The 12,888-nt window shown below is 42.9% G+C and overlaps 1 protein-coding gene across 1 annotated transcript in view; it reads right to left on the bottom strand.

The window, feature by feature from the left end:
• LOC116088231 (glutathione S-transferase alpha-5) overlaps positions 1-12,888 on the bottom strand; it is a 32,995-nt gene that overhangs the window by 7,400 nt on the left and 12,707 nt on the right. The window contains exons 2-3 of the mRNA XM_031366985.1: positions 2,587-2,638; positions 915-1,047 (exon numbers count right to left, since the gene is read on the bottom strand). Coding sequence (XP_031222845.1) covers positions 915-1,036 — 122 coding nt within the window. The 5' untranslated portion in view covers positions 1,037-1,047; positions 2,587-2,638. The remainder of the gene's footprint in view (positions 1-914; positions 1,048-2,586; positions 2,639-12,888) is intronic.

Below are 12,888 nucleotides of genomic sequence, written 5' to 3'. Positions count from 1 at the left end.
ATGTAGGGCCACACCCAAGTCCCTGATATTCTGTCTGGACTCCACGCCCACAGTTACCTGGCAATAGCCAGATAGGCCTGACTCACTTTAAAAGGGGCTGCTTGTCCCCCTCTCCCCACTCTTACTCTTGCCTCTCTCTCTTGCCCTTTTGCTCCCCCTTTCTCCACATTCCCTTCCCCCTTCTCTCCAAGTGGTCATGGCCTGCTTCTGCTTCTCTACTCTCTCCTTCTCTCTGCCTTTCTCTCTGCCTCTACTACCCTCTTAGCTCCCCTTCCCAGACACTTCTCCCTACAAAAGGTACAATAAACACCTTAAAACTACCTCTTCTCATGGGGGTTGGGGGGCGGGAGAGGGGGCTGCCATGCTGGAGCAATGGAGCAGAGCTTCCTCTAAAGAGCCATGAGTCTAATTTCCCTGGGAGGCCTCCCTGCACTCCCAGGTAGGACTACCACCAAACCAAGCAGCCCACCTGAACAAGCCTGGGACTCTCCTCCCCCAGGGAACCAGCTAGAGTTCTCTCCTCCTGCCATTTTCCCTTTCTGCCCAGGGCCAGAGGAGCCCCGTGTGCCCCAACTCGGTTCTCAGCATTTTCTCAACATGAGCGGCGTCTGCCTAAGAACCCGTTGTCCTCAGCCTCGGTGCAGGCCGGGACCCCCAAGCCAACTCCGGCAGGTTCCCTGGGGACCTCAGACTTCGCTTCCTACCCCCAGAGCAGGATCCTGTGGCTTCTCACAGCCCGGTGCCCTCCCAGCGGTGTGGGGTGAACGCAAGCACGCAGTCAAACTCCCTGCGCCCACTTCTATGCGCAGCCCTAGCCCTGTGGGGGGCGGATGCAGGCCACTATTTTAACCCACAGCTATGGTTCTGTTCACTCAAGGGAGGATAAAATCTTTCCCAGAGAAAGTCTAACATACATGGCTCTCTCTTTCATGTCCTTCCCATAGAGGTTGTATTTGCTGGCAATGTAGTTGAGAATGGCTTTGGTCTGCACCAGCTTCATTCCATCAATTTCTACCATAGGCACTTGTTCAAACATCAAACTGCCATCTATTGGATGAAGAAAGAGAAAGGAGAGTAAGATGTCTGTGGATACACACACACTCAAACACACACACATTTTCATACTGGGGTCATAACATTTAAAACCAGGGATATTTCATGAATGGACTGACATTTTAAAATCAACTTAGTGCTTGCTAAATCTTTAATGAAAGAACATTTTTTTTTCTGCATCTGCTGTATCTTCTAAGTTTTAGCCTATTTTATTAATGTTTTTATTTCATATCCAGAATACTAATTCTGTATCTGTTGCACGGGACATGATGGAGTGTTTAATTCACGTCGGTGAATATTTTAGGAACAAGATGAGGGAGGTACAAGCCAGTGGTTATCTGCTACATTCGCAAATAGTTAAGTCCCAAAGTCTCTTGCTGCACCTGACTTCAAGACAAGATCACAAACCTGCTTCTATGTTGGTTCCTGTGTGGTTCTCACTAACATTAAGGCAGTATGTGCTTTGCCCCTAACACCAAGGGACAGTATGTGCTGGGTAGGCCCAGTGACCCTCACCCATAGGTGTTGGCCTTCTCCCTTTCTCCCCTTATCCTCTCTCACAGTCTTCCACATAACCAGCATAATCTTTCTGTTAATCCTAGAATGTAGTATTATAGCGAATTAGTTTGTTAAGCCTGTTAGAACTCAAGGTCAGTGATTGACATATTTGCTCCTGGCATCCATTAAGTTGTATGTGGATGGAGGTCACTGTGGGAGCCTGAGCTAACTGCAGTGAGCATGTGGTGGAGATGGTTTCTTGGCAGACACAAAGAGCTTTTCGGCTCCTTAAACTGAGAGACTTTCAGATCTGCTCATAGAGAAGGCCCAGGACTTAAATTTACCACCTTTTCATCAGTGTACACTACAGTCATGTGTAGAGAGTTGGTCTGGTGCTGCTATGTATTCAGATGCTAAAATACTGGCCCTCAAGATCTGGTTCCTCCCACCTACCCACCCTCCACCCTGCTGCCCCTCCCAGGAGATCTTCAAGTACAATTGATGCTACTGTAAACCTCGCCCCACAAGTTATCCCTGATTGGTTAATAAAGACGCTACTGCCTGGGCTGGGCAGAAGAGAGGCGTGGAGCAAAGTTTTCAGGATTTGGGGTCTGAGGTAGGGACCACAAGGAAGGGAGAGGAAAAGGAAGGAAGTCACCATGAGGTAGGTAAATGGTAGGCCACATGGACAGGTGGGCCATGGATGGAGTAAGCAGGTCCCAGGCAGAAGAATGCAAGTGATATCTCAGGGATCACCACAGGAAGTAGACAAAAGAGTACAGAGGGTTGATACCTGCCCAGCTCTAGTGCTTTTAAACTTCTCTATAATACTAAAGGCTTCTGTGTCTTTTATCTGGAACAATATGGTGTAAAGTGGGGTAGAAACCTCCTAATAGATATTTAAAGGCAATGAGGTGGTATAGCACCCTCCCCCAGAATAATAATAACCACAACATTACATAGGTACTGTCTTATGATTAAATGCTTATAGCTTCCACCAGAAACCCCCTCAGGAACTTTAGATCTGTTTCTTACCACTTCGTAACCTTGCCAGGTCGTCTCGAGTTTTCAGAAATTTTTCTTCAAACTAGAACACAGAAAGAACAAACAAATCTTTATTAATTAAGTTCATTGTGCTCCAGGATTTTCACTTTAATGTCTCCAGTCTATAGATAATATGAAAAAAAAAAGATTTTTTTTTTTTTAAAGTTTGGTACACAGCTGAGCTAAGCTTGATGGATAGAAATTTATAGCAGATATTTTTAAGAAGGGAGCTCTTGAGTTTCAGACCCTGGAAGGGAGCCTATTTAACATATCAAAGCATATCTGGCCTCCAGGTTCTTCCAGCATCCCTCAGTCCTTAGCTGTCACAGGGTTTGGCTGTGACACACCCTGCTCTCTGCCCTGAACTTTCCAGCCCAAGGACTGGGCTTCCCCTCCCCCAGAGGCCTCCATCTCCTCCCTCTCCCTCTCCCTCTCCCTCTCCCTCTCCCTCTCCCTCTCCCTCTCCCTCTCCTTCCCTCCCCCCTTTCTTCCTTCTCCCTCCCTCCCTCCCTCCCCTGACCTGCCCCTCCTCATCCCTCCCTCCCTTCCTGGGCACATGCTGTCTCTTTCTTCTCTCCCAGTCTCTCTGTATGCTTGGTGATTTTCCTGGCCTTGTTCCTTGGCACTGGTGAATCCACTTGAGAGCTGGCCCGTAAACAACCTACCCCTTTCTACTTTTAATTCGGCTTGAATTGGCTCCTTTCGTGGGCAGAGAAAACCTATGATTTTGGTGCCATAGACCAGGAAGGAGTTAAGCCCCTAGTCAGTATGGGGACTGAAGACCTCTCCTTTTCCCTTTTGTGATCAACTTTTGACGAGGTGAGTAATCCTCTCCCAGCAGCCTAACTGGCACCAGGTACTTCTTCTGGGTCTAAGAACCCCAGGATCCCTTGCCAAGCTGAGACGTGCCAGGGCAAGCCTATTCCGGGAACAAAGAAGGTCTTTGTTCAGGAGCCTTAGGATCCACAGACATCTAACCCAGGGCAAACCTCCTCCCCTCAACCTCAGGTTACCAGGTAGCATGCCTTGTTTGAAGTTCTCCGGGGTTTTCCCAGCACAGTGGTTGCTCAAACCAAGCTGCTGATCTGACCCTCTTGAGGGATGAACCTATCATTTGTCTGTAAATGTGATTTCAAATTGTAGAGCCCACATTATGTCTGCCGCATAGTACAGACTCTTGCAGCTTCCCCACACGGACTTTGTCATTGGCTTTCTGGGGCCTGTGCTAAGTAAGTTAAGCACACACCTACTCTCTCTTCCTACATGGACTCAGATTTTAAACAATAGCGTGGTTTCATTCAAAGGCCAGAAATTGGCGTACCTGATTTCCAAATTCCCACTGCCATGGACAAATGATTCACAAATATCCTATGTCTAAACTTGTTCTGCTATACACTCTCAGATTCTCTTATCGCTCAGATTCCAATTCCCCATGCTTAAAAAATCTTATCTCCTGATTTCTTTGCACTCTGCTCTCAAAAACAAAACATCTTAAGATTATGCCGTAAATTTTTATCTAAGGATTTGTACGTTACTCATTAGGTATGGTTTAAAATGTATGTAATCTGCAACAAAATTTGGCTTTAAACTTATAACTAAAGGCTCATAATTAAAAATGTATACATGAGTGTTTATATATGTGCTTCAACTCTTGTTTGGATATATGTGCATGTAACATGAATACAGCCCATTAAAAAAGATACATAGATAAATAGACAGACAGACAGACAGACAGACAGATAGATAGATAGATAGATAGATGATAGATTAGGAAAACAAATGTTTTAAAGCCACCATGTCAGCCACATGGCTGACAGCCTGCCATGTGACTTTGCCATCTTAAGATGACCACACTGCATAAAACAACAATCATAACACTTCTTTGCCATAATGAACTATTCATTATTGTGTCTCCTTTTAGACTAAGAAAGCAACAAGCCTCAAACATTTTAAATTGGTATGAACTTTTGTGTGATGATGATAGAAACTTAAGGTTATATTTGCTACAACACACTGTATATATGATTCAACTCTAATTTAAAATATTCTGTATAAAATTTCATGTCTTTGTTAATGATTCAACACCAACTGCTAGAAAATTTAGATAAGTAGCAACATTTATTTAGTGAATAAGATATACTAAATAATCAAGATCTATAAACTCCTAAGGTCTAATGATGTTCATAGCAATATTTATCTAGCTTCTCTGTCCTTTAAGCCTTAGCTGTTTAGATACTGTAATTACAAGTTTTATTTTTGAGCCAGGCACAGTGGCACAAGCCTTTAATCCCAGTCTATAGATCGAGTTTCAGGAGAGCCAGGCATGGTAGCACAAGCCTTTTATCCAGGACCGCCAGCGCTGTTACACAGGGAAATCTTGTCTTATAAAAACAGAAAAAAAACTTATTTTGTTACTAAAAGGGCTTCAATTCAGAATCATGATTTTTGAAACTAAAACCTAACAGAACAAAACCTAAATTTCTAGTCTTATGAAAGCTACTAAATTATTGTAAACTGTTAATGATAATTAAGAAATGATAGTTAGTAGACAGTCACCTTATAAATGATAAAATCCTTTAATATGTTGAGAACTATATTTGTAATCATGCTAAATACTAATGTAGTTAATTATAGGAATGAGCCTTATTTAGGTTCCTGTGTATGTATATTTTCAAGGTTAACACTAGTATGGGTAACTAGGTACAAGCAAAGTTTGTCAGGTCAAATACACTTTAGACAGATAGATGGCCTTCAAAAACTTTAGAGATCTGTAGAATATGGCATTTCAAATGTATACTAAAAAAAGCTCTTTGTAATAGACATACCAGCTTCTGACAGCACCCCTGAGCTCCAAAGAAGATGGGAACAGGAGTACCTACACTGAAAGCTTGCTTCAAACTCAGAAAAGCTAGACCCTGGGCTGTAGACTGCCCTTTGCTTCAACTGTTGACAGCACATTGTCCAAACATGGACAGTCAGGACCCTGGGAAGTTGACTGACTCACTTTGCCCTGACAAAGGTAGGACAGATCTTCAAAATTCCTGTTTCACGGGAAAGTCTGCTTATTGTAGTTGATGTCACCTCTCCTAGGACCATTCCTATGTCAGTGACTAAGATATGAGCTATGGAATACCAGCGGCAAAGAAATGCTGATCATTTCTTCTGGCTATGCATTTGTAATATTTCATCTGATCCCAAGTGGGATTAGCAGGAACATTGTGCGTCTCCAGAGTGAAATATGGCACGGGTCTGTGTCAAGCTGCCCATAGGCTTCTGCTGTACTTAACAACACTTACGTCCTCAGAAGCCCTGCTGTGAGTGAAACACTTCTCATTTGCCACTCTACTCTTGCAAGTAAAATTGCCCCTCCTAGCAATGGGAGTACAATTATATCAAACTCCCAATTTAAGAAGGAATTAGTGTCTCTACATTATTTTTTGTTATTAAAATCTATGAGTTCTGACATTGTTAAATTCGGCGTGGATGCCCCACTCAAGAAGAATCAGGAGGGAGATTGCTGCAAATTGCATGAGGTTTCTATTGAAGCAGTATACTGGGGTCATGCTGCGTTCTGAGCAAAGGCGACCATCAGGAACAAAAGCACACACTTTTTATACCTTACAGTATTTCGGTTTACAGCATGAGTTGGTTATCTCTCATTGGTAGAGCCCATTGTCTTTTGTTCTCATTGACCTCTGTGCCCCAGGTGAGGGGGAGATAGGAGGCGTGGGGGGAATCCACCCCTTACTGGGGACATTTCCTGGAACTGGGCATTACTCCCCACAATTAGGGCATCTCCTGGGGACTGATGTTTGCTCGGTAAACCCTTCTGAAGGGATTTACCTTAATGGACATTCCTTGCTCCTTGGTATTTTTATGAGGTGTCCCTGTTTGCTCAATTCTTACAACATGGCTTTGTGAGTTGGATATGCCTTTCTGAATGTATTTGGCTCCTTACATAGGCCATGTTTCTTAGGGGGCTCAAGGTTATCCAAGGTAAGTAGTAATTAGCCTCTGGGTCTGTGACAGCCAAACTCCCCTTGGTCTTAATCAACATCTGCAGACTTAGCTTCTTTTCAGGGATTCTTGTTCCCAGGTACCTTTTGGTGTGCCCTTCCCCCAGCCTTGATTAGGCTAAACAGACCTTAAGTGCCTGCCACAATGGGCACTACTCCACCTAGGTGGAGTTGTCTGGCCTTACTGCATTTGCAGTTTCCTACAGGAGCTTTGAGGAATAGACTGCCAGCTGAGCTTGTGTGGCAATATAATCTAGCTGATACAAAGGATGGGTCTGTGGGCTCTCCCTTTATAAACACAGTGCTGAATATTAAACTTTGAGCCTTGATCAGAAACTTAGTCTTGGCTTCATCGTTCTCTCACACCCCGTCCTTTTTCATTTCCAGTCCCTCATTCAGGTAACCCAGATTATCCATGGCTCCTGGATGGCTATATTTTGGTATCACCCCTTTTGTTTTTAAATAGCTTAAACTATTCTCATTAATGAAAAATGTACTTTGTCCTAGAACCATACCCAAGCATTTAAATGTTTTCCTGAAATAAGTTATTGTGCTTGTGATGTCTGCTGGGAGTGGGGCCTTGCATCTGCTACAACTACAGTAGCCGTGCATATTTCATAGAAAGAGCACAGTTGGGCTGTATGTAATAATACAAGTTGTTTTGTAGGCAGAACCCAAGGAAAACCCTTGGAAAGAGTCATCAAGGTTGACATGTTTGGTTGCACCTGGGACCCTGTCTACTGTTAGCTGTGAAATGGTACAATCAGTCACTTAACACAGGAAAGACTTCGTTCCCTCATTTGCAAAGTTAGAGGAAGTATGTCCTTCTTTAAAAGAATACTGGAATGTTTTCAAAACACTCAGTACCTCACTTGCCCTGTAAGAATTGAGCAAACAGGGACACCTCATGAAAATACAGGGAGGCCAGGAATGTCCATTAAGCTTAAAGTCAGAGAGCTTCAAAAGAGTTTACTGGATAAAGATCCAGCCCCAGGAGATGACCCAAATTGCAGGGAGTAATGCTTGGTTCCAGGAAATGTCCTACCTGCAGTGAGGGGTGGATCTCTCCCCTACCCCTTCTACGTGCAAAAGATATCTCCTCCTCTGGTGGGGCACCAAGGACAATGGACACAAAGGACAATGGGCTCCACCAATAAGAGATAACCAACACAGGCTGTAAACTAAAACCTATGTTCTGAAAGGGTATAAAGAGTGTGTGCTTTTGTTCCTCGTGGTCGCCTTTGCCCCTATTGTGGGACAACCCCTGTATACTGGATCATTAAACCTCTTGTTTATTGCATCGATCTCCATCTCTGTGTCTTCGTGAGTGGGACATCCATCTCTGGATCTAACAGCCCCACAGAAAGTAAATACTATTACATAATACAATGGAATTACTTTCAGTGACTATTTAACATTCATGGGGTTCTTGGTTGCAGAAATTCAGGACTTTGAGCTTATTTAGTATGCTCCACAGATCAGTTTCTTGTGGCACTATATGATCACATAATATTGTAAGATCTGAGTAAACAAGAACATCTCAGAAAAACACCGGGAGGCCAGGAATTTCCTTAATAAGATAAGCTCAGGAATTTTGGGAAGGTAGTGGAATTCTCCGGAAAGGAAAGGCTAATTAACATTCATCAGATTGCAGGGTGAGAACCAACCTACTGGTGGGGACACATTCCACAGGGTGGATCTTTGCCCATCTTCAGACAAGGGAAGTCCTTGCCACCTCATTCCCTAAAGACGAATCAGTTTAAAAAGTCACACTGTTTTGCCAATCATATTTTGTCTAGTGGCTGCTGCCCTAAAAATTGTATAAAAGCTCACTGAACAAGTTGTGTGGGGTCGCCTCCTTTCCTTAGGGTCTGGGATGGCCCCAGAGCACTGGAATAAAAATCATCTTGCTTGTTTTGCATTGATAAGGCTCCACGTGGTTCACTCAGAGGGTCACTGGTAAGCTAAGGCTCAACAGAGTCTTAACAATATCACAGTCTAGAGAAAATAAGGTAGTATGATAACACTTTGCAAACATCCAGCCCAGGAAAACCCTAAGGGATGGAAGGTGGACATCCCAGGAGGGTGGGCAAGGTGAGATGGGTCTGGGAGAGTGATGCTGATGGTGAGGAGGAGGATAGATGGGGAGATAATGATCATTCTTTAGATATAGGAGTTCAGAGACCGAGGTTCCAGGCCACTTGTTCTTAGCAGGCTCTTCAGTCATGCAGAGAGGCAGGGGAGGGAGCTGGCAACACTGCTTCCTGCTCTGTCTGTCTTCACCTTACTCTGCCCAGAGGTTTGGAAATCTTGAAACACAAGGCTGCCATCTGGTTACCTGGGAAACCAGGCATTCACTTGTATGAAGAAAACAACCTGGGATGACTCAAGGCATTTTTTTTTCTTGTTTCTTCATTGAATTTGAAATAAAATTGGGCCCCGTAATAGATACATTCGCAGAGTTGCTGTGAATGGCTTGTAGCCTGAGGCTTTGGAAATCACCTTGCTATGAAGCTGATGGGGCAGGAGAAGCTCAGGTGAAAGACAAGACCTCATAGAAGTGGCCCTAGCTTTCTTATCATGACCTCCCAGGGACAAAATCTCTTGGCAGTTTTCTCAAGTTCTTTTCTCAGAAAATTTGGCCATCCATTTGTGAGATCTTTCTGCCTGGAGAAAACAGTGCTCAGCTGAATCACAAAGATCCCCACTAGATTACTGTGCAAAAAGTTTGAAAGAAATGCCTTTTAACCCTGTAACTTGATTCCCTCTCTCATACTGTGAATGAAAACTTCCTAAAAAGAAGCTGTGTCTCACTGGGATTCAAAATCCTCCAGAAGGATTGGGATTTACATGTTCAGAGTTGAATTCCTTTATCTTGGGCTAGCTTTAGCCTGTGGAACAGCCAGCCATCTCTTGTTCCACCTTGTATCTAAACTAACATCTCATGACAATAAATAAAAACCTTTTAGAAGCTTTTGACACAGAACATCTTGTGATAATAAATGCCTACCAATATATTTTAAACTTGGCTTGATTTAGTGCCTTCTTCACTCTGTAAAACTATAAAACCTTCTGAAAGTGCTTTCATGTTGGAACACGGGTTTGGGGCCTACCATAAATTTGTGTTCCCTGTGCCATGTTAACTCTCAATGGGTAGTTAGATAGAACAATCTATCACATTCCTTTTAAGATGAGAGCTATGGCTATTACTCTTATGATGTCTAAGGGTAAGCATCCTGTCAGTCTTTTATGATCCTCCAGGACCCAGAAAAAAGATCCTGACTTCTCTAGCCAATGTGAAAGAACGTGTCTCAAGCTTAATAGGGGGTTTGTATTGTCCCCTGCCCACCTTATCTAGGGTATGTATCTTCAGTGTAATTACATTCATTTCCTAAGAGTGTATGCTTTAATCCTTTTATTGTTGATGTGTTGAGTATACATGAAAGTAAACAGAAACCCATGTGGTTCCTCTTTGTACCTCTCTCTCTTTCTCTCTCTCTCTCTCTCTCTCTCTCTCTCCTCTCTCTTTAAAAGAAATATTTTATGTGGATGAATAGTACACTGTCGCCATCTTCAGACACACCAGAAGAGGGCATCGGTTCCCATTACATATGGTTGTGAGCCACCATGTGGTTGCTGGGAATTGAACTCAGGAACTCTGGAAGAGCAGTCAGTGCTCTTAACCACTGCACCATCTCTCCAGCCCCCTGTACCCCTCACTTTCAACAGCTGTCAAGTCAAGGCAACAAGTTTTCACTTTAAGCCCATCCACACCTCTTTTCCCATCCCTTAAAGGAAATCTCAGATCCCATGCATACTCATACCCTCTATACCAACGTAGGGTCAAACACACACTGTGCAAAGATGTTCTCATACCTTACAGCAGACTTGCATAGATAATATATGATTAAAAATGAAGCAGGAGGGACTGGAAGATGGCTCAGTGGTTAAGAGCACTGACTGCTCTTCCAGACTTCCTGAGTTCAATTCCCAGCAACCACATGGTGACTCACAACTATCTGTAATGAGACCTGATGCTGTCTTCTGGTATGTCTTCTGGTATTTACTCATATAAATAAAATAAATCTTTAAAAAAGATGAGACAGGAGGAGAGGAACCATAGTGAGACACTTAGGAACACTGGCAGGAAAATTACTTTAAAGCTGAAAACATGGATCTCAACATGGTAGCATTGTTCACTTGTTGAGAGGAATATAGAGGTCCATTTTCTGCTTTCAGGAATGTCAATAAAACTCATGACAGAGTGACATCCCCTCAGATGAGCCTCAGGCAAACTCAATAGCTGTTCCAGACTGAGGCATAATTTTCATAGGAGACATCAATTGGTCCATTACCCCAGAACTTCCCATTGCAACAAGAGATGGAGGAGGACAATTGTGACCCTGACAATCCAGACCACGATCAGGCCAAGGAAAAAGTTGTGTGTTGAATGTTCTGTAAGATCTGAGTAAACATGGACATCTCAGAAAAACACCAGGAGGCCAGGAATTTTCTTAATAAGATAAGCTCAGGAACTTTGGGAAGGTAGTGGAACTCTCTGGAAAGGAAAAGCTAATTAACATTCATCAGATCATAGGTTGAGAACCAACCTGCGGGTGGGGACACATTCTGCAGGGTGGACCTTTGCCCACCTTCAGACAAGGGAAGTCCTTGCCACCTCATTCCCTGAAAACCAATCAGTTTAAAAAGTCACACTGTTTTGCCAATCACAATGTGTCTAATGGCTGCTGCCCTGAAAGTTGTATAAAAGCTCACTGAACAAGCTGTGTGGAGTTGCCATTTCTCCTTAGGGTCTGGGACTGCCCCAGTGCACTGGAATATTAAAAATTCTCTTGCTCTTTAGCATCAATGAGGCTCCATGTGATTCACTCAGAGGGTCTCTGGTAAGCTAAGGCATGACCGGGTCTTACATTTCAACAACATACACACAAAAATGAAAAAGAAACAATATTTAGAAATATTTTACTTTGGCTGCACACTGTATGCTCATTTATATTGCTATGACAAAAGCATAAAGTATTTTTAAAATGAAACGTGTGAAGTTAAACTTTTACATTAATTTAAGGTTAATTTATTTATTATTGAGGTTTTTTGTTTTGTTTTGTTTTTTTTTTTGTCTTTTTTGTTTTGTTTTGTTTTGTTGTAGTAATTTAGTGCTGCCCAACTACAAAGCATTTATGAGAAACCTACTGTTGTACACATGGAAGTCAGTCAGCCTCTGGTTGGTCTCTGCTCACGCTCAGCTACCTTCATTGCTTGTGGACCTGACTGGAACACTCAGGCAAGAAGCACCTACTAGAGCCAACTCTTCACAGGGCTGCTGCAGCAAACAGGGAGAAAGCAGCTGGCTTCCATGTTTTTCTTTTAAGAGCAGGCATCCTAGGACCTAACTTCCTCCAGCCAGGCCCCACCCCTTCAATGTCCGCCTGCTGCCAAGCCCCACCCCTTCAAGGTCCCCCTGCTGCCCAATACAGACACAGGCTGGGGACTGAATACTTTACCTTTGGAAGGCAGTCCTGACATGCAAGCACAAACTTTAACTAATGCATTGGCCTTTCATCTTCCCTCACTCCTTGATCATTGACTCAAGATCTCTATTCTAAATACTGTGTGGGTAAGTTCTCTAAACATTTATAATTCACATTTACAAATATTTATCATTGTGTTATATTTCACACTGTAGTAGTTTTGTAACATTCTGTACAGGTTTGTGGCCTTGAAGCATTATGTTATGCCATTTTGCCTCAGTACATGCTAAATTATATACCTATTTCCTTCTAAGTGCAGGATTGAACTGCCAAATAATGTAACCTCATTGTCAAGGAGTATTCAACTCTTTAATCTCTTTTTAGGGTATGGGGTTAGTTATTTATTGCCTCTGTTTACTTATTAATCTTTTAATTGTTTTTAAGCCAATATATAAAATGGTTTGTTTTAATAAACATTAACACAGACACAAGCTTGTATGTGTGCGCGCATGTGTGTGTGAGTCTGTACATCTGTTTGTGTGTTTCTGTATGTGTGCCTGTGTGAATCTATGTGCATATGTCTGTATGTGTGTCTGTGGGTGTGTGTGTATGTGTGTGTACGTGTGTGTGGTGATCATTGGTGAAAACAATAATCTATTGGGACAAATCTGTGCATCATTTAAGAGTTGGCAGTTTTTATCTTAGGTCATTCAGTAAGGCACTTTGTCAGTTCATGTGAGGAAAGTGTTTGATACAAGCAATTTCAGGTTCCACTTAAAATCATTCAG

The sequence above is a fragment of the Mastomys coucha genome, unplaced genomic scaffold (assembly GCF_008632895.1).
Source record: "Mastomys coucha isolate ucsf_1 unplaced genomic scaffold, UCSF_Mcou_1 pScaffold14, whole genome shotgun sequence".
In the NCBI taxonomy this organism is placed as follows: Eukaryota; Metazoa; Chordata; class Mammalia; order Rodentia; family Muridae; genus Mastomys; species Mastomys coucha.
The sequence above is the reverse complement of the archived record's forward strand: the minus strand, read 5'-3'. Positions and strand labels throughout refer to the sequence as shown.